This window comes from Microplitis demolitor, chromosome 3 (assembly GCF_026212275.2).
Source record: "Microplitis demolitor isolate Queensland-Clemson2020A chromosome 3, iyMicDemo2.1a, whole genome shotgun sequence".
Taxonomy (NCBI): Eukaryota; Metazoa; Arthropoda; class Insecta; order Hymenoptera; family Braconidae; genus Microplitis; species Microplitis demolitor.
The window spans coordinates 3,661,058-3,680,638 of NC_068547.1; the positions used below are offsets into that span (position 1 = coordinate 3,661,058).

At 29.8% G+C, this 19,581-nt stretch overlaps 1 protein-coding gene across 1 annotated transcript; it reads right to left on the bottom strand.

The window, feature by feature from the left end:
- Positions 1 to 5,385: 5,385 nt before the first annotated feature.
- On the bottom strand, positions 5,386 to 19,240 carry LOC103576603 (lachesin). The gene is made up of 9 exons (XM_053737372.1): positions 19,159 to 19,240; positions 17,653 to 17,759; positions 17,156 to 17,341; positions 12,066 to 12,149; positions 10,678 to 10,798; positions 9,728 to 9,865; positions 7,844 to 7,963; positions 6,758 to 6,928; positions 5,386 to 5,929 (listed from the first exon to the last, which is right to left on the bottom strand). The coding sequence occupies exons 1-9, from the start codon at positions 19,226 to 19,228 to the stop codon at positions 5,607 to 5,609; spliced, it is 1,320 nt and encodes a 439-aa protein (XP_053593347.1). The 5' UTR covers positions 19,229 to 19,240; the 3' UTR covers positions 5,386 to 5,606.
- Positions 19,241 to 19,581: the final 341 nt, after the last annotated feature.

Consider the following 19,581-nt stretch of genomic DNA (forward strand, 5'->3'; position numbering starts at 1 on the left):
TCTTCTTCCCACTTTATTTTATTTTTCTCTTCACTTCATTCCATTTTTTTTCTTTTTTTCTTCGTGCATTTTGTTTGACGGACTCTCGTGTATGAAAGAAGCCGCATTCCTCATGTCCATCGGTGGTCGGCTTATCGATTCCAAACGGAAATAGAGACGGCTCCTTTTGTATTCTTGTCTCCATCACTGTCGCCACCATCACGTCATCTGCGCTGCGTATTTTCTTAAAAAAAAAATCAAACTGTAATAAAATAAAAAATTTATCGCTTTATTTAAGACCGCCCACTCATCACACAATTCCTCAATCGTTTTATTGCATTTTTTTTTTCAATGTCAAAGAAATATCAAACGAATACGTAACTTAAAATGCAACAATAAAAATTTTCCGGCACTTTTATAGTTCATGAGAAATTCAAAAGTGCAAAGACATATTTCCTGTTGCTGTTAGATCAATAAAAATATTTGCTTTGATACTTCAACCATGGAGCCTTGATACTCAAGTGTACTTTGATAAAGTAAAAAATTTATTTATAATATTAAAATATATATATTAAGAACAATATTAAATTATTATTATCATCATATTTTACATTTTTTACCCAGGGTAATATTTATCCAAATTACATTCATACAAATTCGCGCAATACTAAGGAATAAACTCAAACAAGAAATACAGTTTATACTTACGGTTCATGAATTTCCAGCTTTCAATTTTTCTATTCCTCAAAAAGATAACGTAAATTAAATTTATAGATAAATTTATTTACTTAACGTCATTGTAAGTAAAAAAAAAAAAATTTTTTTTAAAGAAATAAATGAACTTACAAAAATATAACAATGAAGGATAAAAGTAATTATATTATATTCATTTTTCATAATAAATATTCCGAGTAAATTTAGTCTATTAAAAAAAATGCATTTAAAGTGAATTCAGCAACTTTTTAGCTGCATAGAGTTTTATAAAAAATATTTACATGCAATCTTTAATTGGAACGATAAGTCGGGTAATATAATTCAAGAGGGTCGTCTACAGACTAATAGACGAGGGTAGTTAAGGTGGAGTATGGAGTCAAGACTCGGACTTATTTAAAAGGGAAAGAGGGCTTGTTGAATCACAGTGAGGGTGTCTGTTGCAAGTGTTTTTGCAACTCTCGAATAACATCGAGAGCTTGTTAGAGGGCAATGCATTATTCAGTCCGAGCTTTTATCCTATTCATTACCATTGATATTTCTGTACCTTGGATTTCAAATAACTTTTGTCACAGCGAAGCAAATCGCTCGCTTTTGAAACACTATTATCGTGTTACACGGTAACAGGAATATCGCGTTGCCTACAATCATGTGAATTTATTTTTATCTTTGGTTTGTAAATCTCTATCAGCTTATGATGGCTGTTCATATCATTGTTCGCTGTCTCTCTTTGAGGGTTACTCTGCTCTCGTGGATTGGAGCTCTCCCTTGCTCTGTACTCTAGCTCATTCCTTTAACTTGCATCGTTACAGTCTATGTAAATTTACAGGGTTTACGGGAAAGCTCGCGCGTCAAGTGGCGGCACCGCACAGTAGCATATCTTATTAGAAACAAATATTCATGTCACATACCAGGCGCCGGCTGGTGCCAAGTGTTTCAATGCTACCTCTTACACTGGGCACGTGCGCTGGAGATCTTCGCCGTGTCTCCTGAAGTCGACATAATATCCGAAAAACATTTTTTTTTTTTTTCGGCACTGCTACGCTAGTTTAATCCGTTATATTTAACTGGGAAATTTTTACTTTGCGTCAATTTTAATTTTTGTAAAATAATTTTTTCTTAATGACAGTGTTTTTATTCTTATAAATATTTTACTGTTTTAAGAAAATTTGTACTTTGGAGGGCTGGGAAAGAAATCTATAAAAAATTTAGTGTCTCAGTTGAAATAAACATTTTATAAAAAAGTTGAATATTCAATCGAGCCGATATTCACCAGAAGTTGATTTATTAAACAAATTATTTGTTTATTGATTGCACTAAATTTACATTCATTTGTATTGATATCTATTTACATTCATAGTAAAAAAAATAGCCAATAAACTACATTCGGTAAGTTAAAATAGCTGCTCACAAGTATAAAATTTTGAAGAATTGTATCAAGTCACCAAACTAATTATTGTTACATGCAGCTCTTCACGAGCTACTATTTTTGGATCTCTAATAACTAATTCCGATAATGATGAGATTTTTTTTATCATCTCACGAATAAATTTCGACCCAACTATGTCTGATTGAATATAATTTTTATTGAATTTTTATTGAACGCTAATCTTAAAAATTTATGTAGGTCAAAGCTAAATGTTTTATTACCACACGAAAAACAAAAATTTCTTGTAAGAGATATTTTGCATTACGAATTAAAAACCAAAATTATCGTAAGACTAGAAAAAATTTTTTGCCGCCAAAAATTTTCCCTAGTTCCAAAAAATTTTTATTTTGAATTCATAATGCGAAAATTTTCTTGGAGCAAGTAAAGTTTTTTTGCATCAAGAAATTCTCTTTTTAGATAAAATTTGAAAAAATTTGATTTATATATATATATTTATATATAGATGCTCACCTATTAAATACTAAAATAGTATCAATAAATAAATTCACTCGATTTAAAAAAAACCCTCTCAGTATTTTTAATGCCAAAAATTTACTATAAATATTTGATATATCTCACGATTCGCGATAAAAAAAAAACTCGACTATTATTACTACAACTCGATTCATTTACTTTATTCTTATTATTCAAATTAATTATTTTCCTCTACCGTCATACGATACTTACATTTAAAATCATTTAAATTAATTACTTTCCCAATTATTATAATTATTTATTGTGTAAGCCAATATACTTGATACTAAAGTTATATTTACAGTTTTCAATTATTAAAATGTTTCATTGATTAATAAAATATGGATGTGATAATTAATTAAAACGGTTACAATTACCAAATTAAATATTTTAATTGAATTCATATTTTGTTGAATTCCCTCTAGAAAAGTTAAAAAAAATTTTATTAGATAATTTATTTTTTTATAATTTGAAAAAAAATTAATTATAATAATTAGCTTCTAAAAGGTAAAATTATTCTTATATAATGAAATTTTATAGCCGATAAAATATAAATCAATTAATTAATAAGTTATAAAATAACGAATAATTGGATTAAGCCAATTAATGCGATATCACGGTAACGTCATAATTTTTTTTTTCTGTAAATAAAATTATTTAATTTACTTTTAAAATTATTTACCCATCAAAGCGCGTCATCAATAAATATAAAATTCAATAATAGTATTAATAGTTCGATAAAACTAAAGTTTAAGTCGGTAAAATATTTCCGCGGTTTTATCTGTCGTTTTCTTTAAAAACTCACAGTTTATTATTTTGTCTAGCGTACATTATAGAGCCAGAAACATAAAGATATAAAAATAAAGAGACTCTAAAGCAGAAGTTAAAGAATAAGTAGAACACCAAGTATAAGAATATAAGATCAAGAATGAGAAAAAAAAAGTAAGAAGAAGAAGAAGAAGCAGAGAATGATGGAAGTATGTTCGACGAGCCATATTTTACGCGGCCATTATACCCAGCCAGAGGTAATAAAATATAAACCGCACAATTACTGAGATCTCAAGTTCGCGAAAGAAGTGAAATAAAATCAGCATAAAAGCGAGCCACCAAATGGTGCCAGCAGACCTTAATGAAAGGGGCTTTAAACTCCCCGCGTATCTTACTATAGCTAGTGGTTCTACTCCTTCTGCTTCTGGTTCTGGTTCTGGTTCTATGTACTTTTACTGAACGTTAGTATAAAGAATAGAAGTATTAAATGAGTATAAGGTAAAGGAAGACACAATATAGAATATAAGGAAGCACTTACTAAGAGAAACGAAGACACACGCCATTTACACACACACATACACACACACATGCACACACTACTATACACAAGCCCTTAAATTAATTCACGATGAATTACGTCCGCGCCAGATGTTCAGGCAGTTGTGTTTATTTATGAACGAACTAAAAATTTTTTTATAAAATATATACTTTTATTTATATATATATATATATATATATATATATATATATATATATATATATATATATATATATATATATATATATATATATAAAGATATTTATCTGCGACTCGTGCAAATCCATCGGTGATGTCTTTCTTGTACTCTTCATCACTATTACATCACTCTACTCACGTTTTACCATCAAAACTTTCACCCTCGCTACTCACTCCTCCACCTTGTTCTCGTGTTCCTTTACTTCTTTGCCACTGTAACACTTTGTTATTGTATTATTTACTTAGTATACAAGATACTGCACTAGAAATAAATCTTAATAAATTATACTTGCACCGGAACAAAATTTTATTTTATTTGATTTTATTTTATACCTTTTTTTACAACCTCTCCATCTTACATCCGCCGATAATCTCTTTCTTTATCGTAATTGAAAAAAAATTCATCATCTGTTATATTTTTTTTTCTTTTCAAGTATATGTTGATACATTAATAATCCGCTTCTAAAAATATAAATATATGTATAAAAAAAAATATACATGTTTTAACTATTATAGATTAAAGAATGAAATAAATAATTTAAGAGTTTAAATAAATCACAGATAACAATGAAAATATTGAACGTGATATTTCCCCGATGACAAGAAACGTCAATTGCAGATACAAAATTAACAATTGAATCCTCGTCTATCGATGATAATAATAATTACGATTATGATAACTGTAACCTTGTTTATTGTATCGAGCATAAAAGCTGTCACTTTGAAAGTCATTTCATTCTATTATATGTATATTCATATCTTTTTCATAAATAATATATATATATTGTATACTATATATATATTTTACAATCATAGAAAAGTTAATAAACAATTAAAATTGCAAGTAATTTCGTGACTTTGAATACGCTGGTAAAATTAATTTTTCATTCAGACTTTATAATTATTATTATAATTATTTATTTACATTTATTATAATTACACATTATAATACACGAATATGGTTCATGACTATCTACCGTGAACACATTCGAGGAATTAACTATATTATAATTTCATTTTTTTTAGCAAATTATTTATTTATTTTATTAGACTTTTTTATATTCTCAAACTATAGGGAAAAATTTTTATAACAATAGTATTATAATAATTTTACACACTAGGCTGGAAGACATAGCCATCTGTTTCCAGCGTAAAGCGAGTCGACGTCGTGTCAGCTTTGTTAAAAAAAAAATATATATATGTGTTTTTATATATCTAAATATATATGTATATATAGTATGTATACATGTATTTATATATTTATATATTTGTATACAAGCTGCACAATTTAAAGTGTCTCTTCAAGACAATAACAAATAGTAAATATTATTTTTTAGCCGGAAAAAACAATTTCACTATAACGATATGTCCGCTGTGTCTAGACCCTCCACAATTTAGCAACGATGCTGTTACATTAGTTTTATTTTCAAGCTTATACATTTTTTGTTATAAGTTTATTAACATAGAGCCACATGAGTTAGTTCTGTCGGATGAATCAGAGGTAATTAATCATAGGAAGCATTTCGTGATAAATAAAATTACCAGGCAAAATTGTGGCCGGTGGTAAGAATTGGATGATACGGAGGAGAGACGATTGCCTGGAGATGAACCGGTACCGGTTATGGGACGTCTTCGGTTCACTCTTATTGTTGGAGATGGACTTGAAACTCCGTTGAAAATTCCCATGTGCCCTTGCACGGTATTGTCTACTGCGTATGCTTTGTTTTCCAACTTTTCGATATCCGCTGATCCGTAAACTACCCCGTCTATGTCTTCTTCTTCGTCGTAATACGTCGGCGGTGGGACACCTGATCTTGATGGCCCTGATATTTCTGTAATTTATTTTTTAATATTTAATACTGTCCTAATTACTGACCTACTTATTTAAAAAAAAAAAAAAACGTGTGCTTTTAATTTTCTGGCGATCAGTCTAATTTTCATAAATAAGTTCTGTAAATAAATTTTTTTCAATTTGAATTTTTATAGAAACTCAAAATTCTTCAAGTTCTTCGTCTGAAAAAATTTTATCAGTAATAAATTACAAGGGAAACTCTCGATTCCTGCAAAAGTCATCAAAGTAAATTTAATATTTTAAAGAACATCGTTGATGAAAAATATTTCTAGTTACTTTCAACTTAAAGAAAAATTTGGTATTTATAAAAAATTGGTTTAAAATTAATGTTTTTATAAAATTTGTATAAACATAGAGATAGTTTGAGGCAGGGTCCGTTCGAAAGCATTACTGAGAAGCCTTCAGATACGCTCGGGACGAAATTGTAGTCTAATATTGCACTTTGTGCATTTATGAGTGGAATCTCTTTGATATAAATGCCGACAATGTGTATTAGATCACTCTACCACTTGGTGAAAAGTGATATTTCGTAGCTTAGTACATAAATATCGTAATGTTCAGCTCTTTAGAATCGTAGCATACATAAAACGTCAAATTATTAACGGAAGATCAATTGACATTTTGATACATTGTTGCTTAAAATTATCCAAAATCCTACGATAATAATTATAATTTATCAATAATTAATTTTACTTACAGACAATATATTCAAATATTTAATAGAATTTAAATATTTTTTAAATTTATTTAATGGATAAAGTAAATGAACATACATGTTATATTAATAAATATGTATATAAATTCTTACCGTATAGACGAATACTAAAGTCAACATCACCGCGTGAATTTTTAGCCGCACATTTGTAGGATCCAAAATCCTGTTTCTGAAGATGTCGAATAGTAAGTACCATTTTAACTTGAAATGCTGATTTGGATATAGCCTGAACCTCGTGTCGTGTTCCAGATATTATCATTTCATCTACCAAAAGACAGAATAAGAAAAAAATAAGATAAATAAATATAAAATATATTTTTCTAAAAATCACGTATTAAATAAAATAAATACAAATAAACTAGTATAAAATAAATAAGCAAGAGAGATGTTTCCTGATGCCTGTCAGCTCTATCTCTGTTTGTCCATTGGTTGGTTTCTCACTCTCTTGGCCTGGATCTCCATCTACACAAGCACCTTTGTAGCATACCCATCACCGTAACCACTATCCCCGGGTGCTGAAAACCGCGGATGCGGTAGCCGAGGGAATTCTAAGTTTATCGAAAGTTTTACTCAAGAAGCTTTGCTCGCTTGAATGATCGAAAATCTTACGGAAACGAGTGACACCGGTCAAGCGCATTGAAAACATTTAAACAATGCTTTTAAAAAAATTTATACGCAAGAGAGGCAACACCTCTTAAGATTTTAGTATTTTATTAACAAACTTCCTTGTAAATTTTAATTTCACTCAAGTTAGCGGACGTCTAATAATTTTTTGATTTTTTTTTTTAAATGATAAATTATCAAACAAAAATATTTGAAAAATTGCACCTGTAGTTTTTAAAATTTTCTACATGTGCATATTTTTATTTTTTTGTAATTGATTCGTTGAAAAAAAATCAGAAAATGTTTAATTGTCTGTTAAAAATCTAATTGTCAAAAATTTGCTTAAAAAAAAGTTTTCGGTAATTTATTTCATTTTTCTCAAAAATTATAAAAAGGGGGGGGGGGAGGGACAATGACTTCTACTAAACATGAAAATGACAAAAAAAAATTTAGAATTTTTGGCGGGAGCATCTTCCCTCCCCCTATTTTTTAAATAGGAATATAAATAAATAATAAAATTTTTGTAATAAAAAAATTGAGTTATTATGAATTTAAATTATATTAGAGACAACTTACCATCGTCTTTCATCCAATAATTAATAGACTTAGGGGAAGCTTCAACAAAACATTCCAGCGCAACATCAGTACCCAGTGGTGCTCCTACTAATTGATTGGGTACATGAATTACCGGCGGAACTGTAAACCCAAAAACATTACTCTGTAACGCTTATATACACGATAAAAACTTAATTATATTAATTTTAGAAAATTTTTTCAAGTAATTTGTTTAATATTTTTTCTTGTGTCTCTTACATTTCCCTGGAAAATATAATTTTATATCTTTTAATAATTTTTAACTTACTAATTATCTTTGGAATATAGTAACTTCATAATGAAATAAAATTGAATAAAAAAATTTAATTGAATTAAAGACAGTAACTATTTAAGATAAATGTGCTACTGACATTTGTCTGACCTCTTGATAACTTAAATAAAAAACGAAGTAAATGTTACATATATTAAGTTTTGCATAAAATCTTAAAACTTACGTTAAATTAAAATTAAGAAGATTTTTCATTTATTTAATTTTACTCATTGGTGAATATAATTTTATTTTTTTTTCAATTTATACTAAAATAAATATTCTGTTAAAAGTACAAAATAATTGATAATAAAGATAACATATATGCTAATAAAAATTTTTACATTAATGGAAAAAAAATATAATCGGCAGAGGTTACTGTTACTATCGATTGTCATTACTGACTAATAATTAATATCGCAACCGATAATCACGACCAAGGGAATTAGTGATTTCCAGCCGATAGTAGTTACTGATAATTTATCAATAGTTAATGCCGATTACTATTTTTTTATGTGATAATTATTATAATCATATTTAGTGTCATGGAAATTATAATGAATGTAATGCACGGCTTGATATTTACCAACAAGCTAATTTTTTCTATATATATAGAAATATGCCTATAGGCATAAAACACTGGTAGAAAAAATAATTTTTAGAAGATCGTATTGTTTTCTAACAAGAAATTATGCTATTGGGAATTTTCAATCTCAAACATTTTCAGTGCCACGATTTGGAGATTTCATGCAAAATCATTTTTTTAATCGAACAAATCTAAGTTCAACTCGAAGTATGATGACCTTTTTTTTTTTGAATGGTAAATAAATTTCTTGAGTCCAAAAAATTGCAAAAGTAATTTTTTCTTTCAATGTATGGATAAAAAAAAATCTGAACACCGGCTGACCCTGCGGGCCTATCAAGGACTTAGATCCGATTAGATTTCGAAGTCGATCTGTCGAGTAGTCAATTTGCTTTAAAGTGTTCAGTTCTAAGTCTTGATGAGCCCTTGAAATTGCCACCAAATACGATCAAATCGTTTAACTCGTTCGAAAGATATCGCACGACAAAAATTAACTTGCACTCACACACACGGACAGCAATCCAAAAATAGTAAAAATAGTTTCTTAGAACCTCAAAACGTCGAGATCTGATCAAACTCAATTTTCGAAAATTTGACCGAAACCAATAATTTCGTTTTTTTTGAAAATTTTTGATTTTCACAACAGGAAGTTAAAAATAAATATATATTATATAAAAATATTGATGATTTTGATTATTTTTGAATTTCGACCATGTATACAAATATATAAACGCGAAAAGTTTGAGCTTACGTTCGACTTATGTTGAAGAGAAGCTTTATATGCCCGTAGGATTGATATCAAAATATTCTCTTCTCAAACCAACGAACAAACCAACTAACGTAAACCCCTTAGCTAACTTTAGCTCCTCACACTCAACAGTCTTCGCAACAGCCCCCTTTTACTTATATATATATATACAGTAAACTCACGGTACACCCCAACCATAAAGCATCAACCCTCAAGAGCCACCCGATCTAACCCGCGAGTCGCGTTCTAATTACTAATTATACTCACAATGAACGTTGATCGTGATGCGCTTGCTGATGGCCGGTGGCACTCCGTTACTCGCAATACACAGATATGCCCCCATGTCATGCCGTGATATCTTTGTGAGTCGTAATTCCTCACCATGATACTCACTCACTGATGAGACTTGAATAATATTAATAGTAATAATAATAATAATAATGATCATAATAATAAATATTATTATTATAATAATGTATAAGCATATTATAGATTATTTAAATGAATATAATTTAATTTAAACGAATAGCATTTAATTAAAATTATGAAATTTTACGAATGCGTTTTTATTACATATTTAATATAAAGTAGGAATAGTAATTAAGGTTTAGTCTCGGAATACCTAGGTAATTACAGAGCCATTACTTAAGATTGAATTTTCCTTTCTGAGTAATAAGTCTTTTATACAAAGATTTTTTTTTTTTTTTTATTATTTTATTTGACATTTTTAGTTCATTTAAAATTTATGTTTTTAAGAACAGGAGCATAGTAACCGTGGAAAAAATAAATTTCTTTAAGAAAATATTATTTGCTGTCAACTTAAAAATTTAAGATGATTTACAACTTTTTTTATCATTGTGAAAATTAATCACCAAAAATAATTGGTTTGACTCTTTGTATATAAACTTCAAAAAAATTATACTAGAGTCAAAAAAGGTTACAAATAATCTAAACTTTGTTATTTTTTTATAAATGGGCAGAAAATTAAAAAATGAAATTTTTGTTTACCTCCCTCAACACAAAAAATTTCTAAAATAGTCTTTGCTACAAAAGTAACACAATTTTATTAAAAAGAAAAATTTTAAATTTTTTTTTTAACCCGCCTCATTTTATTTCCATATAAAAAAAAATAAAAAGAGTTTGTCAGACTAAAGTTGGTGTAATATACGGGAAAATGTTTTAATGGATGACAGAGTAGTAATAAATGTCAAAATTACCTTTAGACTTTTGACCATTGGAAGCAACCACTGGCTCACGAATAACAATATTCTTGCCATCCTCACGTTTCCAATTGACGCGAGGTTGAGGCACGCCTTTTGCTCGGCACGTCAGCTTCACCTGTCGACAGCAATCAACGTTACTTTACGGGAGATGAGAGTACAATGAGTGAGACGCGACTGAGAGGATGATGTTCAGTTGTGATGGTATGTAGGATTGATGCATGAAGAAGACAACAGAGTCTTACATTTTGCTATATACTCAATGCATCATCGATGTGTACGTTTGCTCTAATGTACTTTTGACATATATATATATATATATATATATATATATATATATATACATATATATTATGTTACTCATGGGTATTATAATACACTAAAACTCAACTCGCGCACTACCTTACGGGTATTTGTGCTTCTGTCATCTACTATTAAATACATACATATATATACATGTATATACATAAAGCTCGGAAATTGTACCAGAGAAGATGTAGCAATGGGTAACGATCAAATCATGTTACTGCGACACAATTGAGTCCACTTGCATTAATGTAACGGTACTCATGTTTTTTAAACTTAATCAGTCAATCACGTTGCTAATGCTACGAAAGCGCGCTACATTATCAAAATAAATTCAAAATATAAAAAGGCGGATATTTTTTTTTATTTTATTTTATTAATTATTAAATTAAATTTTTAAAATCAAAAGCGCGAATTTCGAAATTTTGATTTTAATAAAAATGGAATTAGTACCTGAGCGCGGGAAAAATTGTTAAATTTATGATCAATATATCTTTAGTAAATTTTTTTTTTTTCGTTAAAAAAATTTATCAGTTTTTTTGTATTAAAACTAATTGAGATTAATTTGTATTTTTTGATGACAAGACAAGTCACCTTAAAATTATTTTTAAAAATTATTGATCGGCCATTTAGGCAAACTAGGTCACCAAATTTTTACTTCATTTTTTTTTTGTTTTAGTAGAATATTTAGTCTGATCACTAAAATATTAAAACACTAAGTTAAATTTCATTACAATCGATCGCTTTTAAATTTAGTTTTCTTTAATTGAATTTATAGGAATATTATCAATTATTCATTTTTATGTAATTAAAATTTTAATCACTTAAATAAAATAATAAAATAGAATGTTGCCTAATAAATTAACTTAATAAACTAAATTGATTAATTTAATAATTAAATAATGAAATTAAAATTAAAATTAAATAAATTATTATTTAAAGATCTGAGTGAAAAAAAAAATTGACAATAAAAATGGCACAGTTTTATTTACTTCAAATCAGATTATTTGTAATGGAGTGAAGTTATTTATTAAAATTTAAAAGTTTTATTAATTATATTAGTTATTTTCTTTGATTACCTGACTACCTTCACTAACCATCACGTCCCCCGATGTCTCATTAGTCACAAAGTCCGGTGGTACCTCGATGGAAAGCATCCCAGTCTGCAAGAAAACGGTCGGAAACTGTGAAAATGTCTTGGCAAGTAAATTTTAATTGAAGTTATAACATTTTCTAACTCTCGTGAGACAGAAGCGAGCGAGCTTCATTATATAAGTGAGTATGATTCCAAGCAAGACAGAAAGTATTCCAGCGAAACCGTTGACGAAAGAAGATGATGAAGAAGAAAATACCCTCAGTATAAATGCCAAAAGATCTCGTCTTCGGTACGGTACTGAACTATATACTGACTACTGAGTTACCTTTGAAATACGTGACATAAAGAAAAACTATGGAAATGCTTTCTCCTTCATGCCCCAACCTAATAGAGAAAACTCACCAGTGAATGAATATCTCTCGCCTCTACCTCAAAAAGCCTATACCTCTTTTGCTCTCTATCTCCTTTGCATTAAAGTCACTCCGCACTTTTTATCCCTCATTTTCTCTTTCTCTCCCTCTTTAACTCGTTTCTTTTTTATTTTTTTTTTCACCTTGTTCAGCTCACTCAATTCCCTTTCATTGATAAAGTCCTCGGGTTTCACCACGTAACTCTTTGGTCATTGTACATCTATCAGTCACTTTATAAAGTACCCGCGATAAATTTTAAAGAGACTTATTATTTGAATAACAAAAAAAAAACATTTTTCTAAACTTTATTTTGTAAAGATAAAAAAAGTTCCATTTTATTAAGTTTTTTTATAAATTCATAACTCAACTTCTACTGCTCGCGGAGTCACGATCGACCACTCATTTTAATCGTCAAAGTGCGATCTTTAATCCCGCGTATAGAAATGTGAGAATTTTTTTTTTTTATCAAAGCATGAATGATTAAATTATTACATTAATTTTATATTGGACGAAATAATAAAAAAATATTAAAATTTAGTGGCTGAAAAAAAAATCTAAAATGTTAGCAAGTTGACAGTAGAAAAAAAGGTATAAATTTAAACTCTTGTTAAGATCGGATTAAACTAATAATCATTATAATAAATTTATTATTAAAAGTTGTTAAAAAAATAATATAAAATTGTACAGCTGTCGTATTACGCATGTAATTATACCAAAGTCATGTCGTCGAGGGTCACAAAGTGAAGGAGAAGAGAGGCAGTGAGGGAATGAGGGGTACAAAGAGGCGGACGCAAGCAGTGAACTTCAATCATTATAACTAAGTTGTCTTGTTGCCTCTATCTTGTCTCTTAGTTTCTCACACAGGAGGTGGTTGGTTGTACTCTTGAAATACCGCTGTAATAAGTGAACACGCCACGGCATCTTGGCTAGGAGCCTTGAAATATTGAGAGTTAGGGCGTTCAAAAATTCTCGAGAGACATCAAGCTAAATTATTTTACCTTGCTCTTTATTCTACTCCACATCTCTCACTCAGCTCTCAGCTCTGTAAGAGAACGTCACACACACCTGCACGCGAAAATCTACAACACATATATGAAGTAAAGTCGTCGTAAAGTCACTTAACTTTATTTCTCTATTTACCTACGGTTTAAACTAATACGAGTGAGCGTTTATGAAAATTGAATTTGCCAGAGAGAATTCGATAGTAATATGTACAAACAAGTGTACTTGATGCTGCTGGTAAAGACGTCGACGTTGTTTCCGCAACCGCCGGGTAACGAGGGTGTCAAGGATTAACTTGTACTACGCCTATTTTCAGTAGTCCAACTTGTCGAGTTGTTTTATGTTCAAAGTAAGTCCACGCACTTCTCCATCACAAACTCCAGTGGTTACTTTTAACTTTTCCTAACGGTGTTACGTCTTTAAGAGGTTCGTTAGTTTTTAAATAAATAATTTATTAACAAACTACTAACTTTTAATCATTTTATTTTTTACTTTTCAGTTAAACTTCTTCTCAGTTTATTATTAATATTTACCAAATTTAAACTTTTGAGCGCCATTCATTTAAATTGAAAACTCATAAATATTTTTAAAATAAATTATTAACATTTATAATTTTGATAATGTCCCAGTGAGGATTTTAGAATTTACGTTAATAATATATTAACTATCAAATAAGATTATCATGTTATAATTTCATTTCAAAGTTATTAAAAATTAATGGAATATCCATTAGTGGAAAAAATTATTTTAGATAACTTATATATTTCTTTTTTTGACAAGTACTAATTTCTTAACCAAATGTATATATATATAAACCCGCATAAAAGTTAAATCTGATTCTGAGCTAGTTCTAGAAATAGAGGAGAGACTTGACGGTAAAATTAGAGTGGGCTGGTTGGAATTCTCTTGCCTTTTACGAAAACGAAAAGTAATTGGCCCATCGTAAAAGATAAATCGAGATAGCATCGTGTACTTGAAGAAATGATGAAAAGAGACAGGTTTTGTAAATCTTACCGGCAAAACTATTAAATGGTCAATCGATAAAAAAATATTTAAAAAGGAAATATTTTTAAATTTAATTTCTATGAGCAATGAGAAATGATACATGTGTTAATTCTCTTAGTATATATTTATGTATATATGTATGAATTGATCCAATGATATTTGAAGTAGACTTTGCCAATTAGTTATTTCAACACAGAACCTTTGCCGTCGGCTTACGGCATTTGGTCTTCGCAGTTTTGTAAAGGCCACGGAGGTACACCGCGTCGTTCATGAGAGGACGTAAAGCCCCTGTACTGCAAACAAAGTACAGTGAGGAATAGAAAGAGAAAGACTCGGTACGAAGATAAGGTAGAGAAAGGCGCTTAGCTACTGAAAATGTTGAAAAGTAGTAAACGGCTAAATGCGTCAGCCAGCCACCTGCGTCTCCCGCGAAAACTTTGGCCATTCCTTTTGTGGTTACTCGTCATTGTTTTATAATTCTGTGCCACGTATAAACCCATAACGATAAATAAAACTAAAAATACTTAAAAACTAAATAAACATCATTATAAAGTATTTTTACCCATAAATTATTATTTTTTTGAGTAAACATTAAATTAAAAATTTAGTTATTTTTCATGTATTTTATATATAATAGACTCAATATCCTTGAATCATATAAATTCAGTCCGATTCAGCAATGACCAATATGTAACTAACACTGGAGAACTGGACACTATGGATCACTTAATCAACGATTGCCTAATTTTCAAGCCTTATCGTCTATCGCATTTAAGATTTTTTTAAAGAATAAATTTTTTCGATATCTCGCTCAGTTTTCGAGAAAAATGCATTTTTTCAAAAAAATGAGAAATTTCATAGAGTTTAATATCTTTAAATTTTTTTGTATTTTTTTCCGAAATGTACATTCGAAGATGAAAATTTTGAAAAAAACAAAACGTCAGAATTAGTTAATTTATAAAGAAGTTATAGCTATTTAAAAAAAATTATCATTTCGTCGAATCCTACAAAAATTTGCGGTTATTTGGCGGCGCTATGGAAAACGTAGACTTCCCGAAATTGTAAATAGTCATGATGATCATTCGATTATTTTCTTTTCTTATTTTATATAGTACTGCTGCCGTCTAAGAGTTTTTTGTTTATTCAAATATCTAACGCTAATGATGTATCATTTTTATTACTTAGTTTCCTAACCAATTCTAATGAATAGTTTGTAAGAATTTTCGAACAATAAATCTACTTCCTACTTAATAGACTCAGTCTTTAGCAAGAGCAACATGTACTAATGATTAAAAAATTATAACAGATTTTAATTATAATTGGACGTCAATACAGAAATTATTTGCAATTATTTCAAGAGCTTGTTACAGTATTAAATTCATCTAAGATGCTTATGAATATTACAAGATGGGATACGTAATGAAGGAACGGAAGAAGAAGAAGAAGAGAATGATGATGATCATGATGAAATAGTAGCAACAACAAAATATAGCGAAAGCTTGCAAGTAAAAGGAAGTGAGGTATAAAGACGCATAAGAAGAAAACAAGACCCGAAACTTTGATGCGTCAGAAAGTTGAGTTGGACCCCCGAACAACTTGCAAGGCGGTATTACCTTCGCTTGCAAGGTATTATGGGGAAGGAAAGCTACTTATAGCGCGAATTTAATTCGAGACGCTCGTAAAACATAAAAGCACATGAAAATAAATAAAAAAGATTAAATATTTATTATTTTTATTATTTGAAGCTTTATATTATAATATTCATCTATTTTAAGTTGACGGGATGTTATTTTTATCCGTAATGATCTTTTCAAAAGTAACATAAGAAATCCAGGACCCGATCTGAGAACTAGGACCCGATCACTCATGTATTTTACTAAATATAGATACACAACTTCATAGAGAGATCGAGTACTAGTTCCCTGATCAGGTACTGAGTCTTTAACTTTTATAAAAAAATAAAAAAAACTAAAATGTATTATTAAATTTGGACTTTGTACTTGACAACTAAAACCTAAAATTCGATATAGGTACTCAATATTATCAGAGCGATCTTGTTTAAAATTGAGCGAGCCATTTGGCAGCGTCAAAATGGATTGGATAAACCGTTGAAACTTGGCCGACCACTCAAAGCTTATAGAGGTCATAATTAATGTGCCCCAGCACGCCGCCGATCGTTCGTTCTGTAGCCACGAAATTAACCCGATCAGTGTGCTTTGCACGGCTAACCAAAGAGGAGTGAGTGAGTGAATGACGATGAGGGGAAAGAGGAAAGTCTAGAGAGAGAAAGAAGGAGAGTGAGTGAGTGAGTTGAAGGAAAAGGAGGAGGGAAGTGAAGAGGTCGAGAGGGTGAAAGGCAGAGGATTGGTATTGTGGATTAACGTATCCCGGAATCATTGTCGAGTGCTTTTGATCACTTTATCCGCATGGATTTTACTTGGTTGTGGATCCAAGCAGTGTGTATGGTATGTATACATACAAGTAGTACCGCTCTTGGTGTGTTCAGACAAACCAATCGCAAATCGTGACATTGCTAAGCGGTTTTAATTGGCTATTGGAGCCCATGGAATTTTCGTAATATAATTATTTGTTTGATAAAGTTTAAATCGTCAATAACGGATATGCGATAATTATTATTTTAAGTTACTTTACATACCTGGAACTTCATTGGATCAGTATTTATTTGGCACATATAGAGACCCGCGTCCTCCAATTGAACTCCGCGGATATGTAGATTCCACGTTGAGTGGTCGCTATGTGAGACCTGGACCCGCGGGTTGTGAGTTATCACGTGATCGTGAATTGCTTGGATCGCTTTTGTGTCTGCTTTTACCCAGCCAACCTGAAATATTATTAAGGATTGTTGATTGTTACTACGTTCGACTGATTTAATTTATCGAAAACAAAATTAATTTATTTAAATTTAAATCACTTTGAATAAAACAATAAAAAATATGAAAAAAAAAAAAAAAAAAAAAATATGATCGAAATAAAAGAAGTAATTGAATGTCAGTTCGGATTTAGTTGTCGTAATTTAAAGTATAAGACAAGAGTATCATGAGGAAAGATAAATGCCCAGGCTTGTTTGAATCTTTCTCAATGTCAACGAGGTGACTTAAGATTTTTTCCTGATTTCAAAAACGATTTACTTACTCGATAACCGCCCAGATGCTCCACAAGACATGTAAAGAGAGCGTCTCGTCCAAGAGGAACCGTGAGATTGGCGATCGGGGCCACAAATTCCGGTTGAAATGCCCCACCTGTGAGACATAGACAATAATAACAAAGACCCGGCGTAAAATTATTTTATAGTGTGTTGTATTGTACTCTGTTGAGATGTTGGTTAAACGAGCAACTTTGCTATACACTAACAACAAATAGCAGCTTGTGCTACGAGATACTGTACTATTACTAATACTAATACCAATACTACTTCTACTACTACTACTACTACTACTACTACTATTACTACTTACTGCTATTACTAGATCTATAGTGCATTTACAGCTACGACTACGACTACGAATACAACAACGAGTACGAGGACGAAGAGAGTAAAATTACGTTTTGTTTTCTCTCCTTACTCATCTCCGGGTGAAACCAGAAATTTCAAACTAGCTCGACGCTACGCAAGCCAACCGCATGGAATACAATAAGGGGCTGAATGGAAACTGACAGTAAAACCAAGTGTAAAATAAGCTACTACGGTACGGAGAGCCAGAGTACAAACTCCTACCAACGTTGATGTTAAAAAGATAAAAATATATATGTGTATATTTTATATACCATTGAACCTTTTGTTTGTATTGTGAATATTTTCTTATACTGGGTGTAATTTCATTTAATCTAATGAAACAACGCTTGTTTAACTTCCTCTTTGTAGCTTTAAAGTTATTAAAATTATCCGTATAAAAATATCCGTATTTTTTTATTATTTATGTTTTTATAATAATAATTATTATTATTAATAATAATATTAATTTATATAAAAAATTTAAAAATTAAAGCAATTAAAAAAAAGTTATAAATTAAGCATGAAAATTTACTTTTGAATTTGACTAATAAAATTAAAGAATCGCAAAATAGTCAGCGTAAAATTTCTCAGTTTTATAACAAGCGTTTCCGGAATAATGAATAGAAATTACGGTAATCAAAATGGTGAAAATTTATTCAAACTTTTAAACTTCAATAATAAATAACCACTCTCGCGGGCCATCTGTCATTTAAATAAACATTTGATTTTCGACATGACGTATATTATTATAAAGTATATATATTTACATGTATGTCTTTTGTATATATATATATATATATATATAGTAGATCTATGTATAGAAGCTGTCTCACGAGTAGAAATGAGATTTTATAAAGACAGATCTTTTGATATTGCATAACTCGTTGACACTTTCCCCAGTGTCTATGTTATATATGTCGAAAGTATATTCGTATATAAATATATACAATAGGTATAAACAAAGTGTAGTTTGTGGTAAAGTATAAAATGTTATGTAGAATCTCTAGTGGCAGTGGACAATCGGTCTCACGGGACGGCTACCGTGCAACAAGAAAACTACTGTACAGCTTTATATTTAATGCCGTGTAAAATTTATTTTCCACGATTAGATTTGTTATTAACAAGACCGTTGAATAAAAACTTACCTAAATTGTCATTTGGGTATATCAATAATGCAATCAGCAATGCCCAGAGGACTCGGCCACGATGGATCATGTTGTCGCGATCATGGACGCTTCTAAAAAAATTATTATTTAATGTAATTTTTTAAAATACCAAAGGAAATGTCAATTCTAACTTATATTTTTATAATTAAATAAAACAGAAATTTTAACTGTCATGTTAAATAAAATATTTAAATGAAAAGTTTGTAATTAAATTGATGGAAATCCGGTAATGGGAATAAGAAACCGATAGTTAATCAAAATTACAAATTTTGGTAAACGTCAGTTCATTATAAATAACTAGTTATTTGAATTGTATTATTGAATTCAATAATAAATTCAAAGGTTAATCATTTACTGTCGATTTTATAAAATAATATGTAGGACAAGTCTTCAATAATAAAT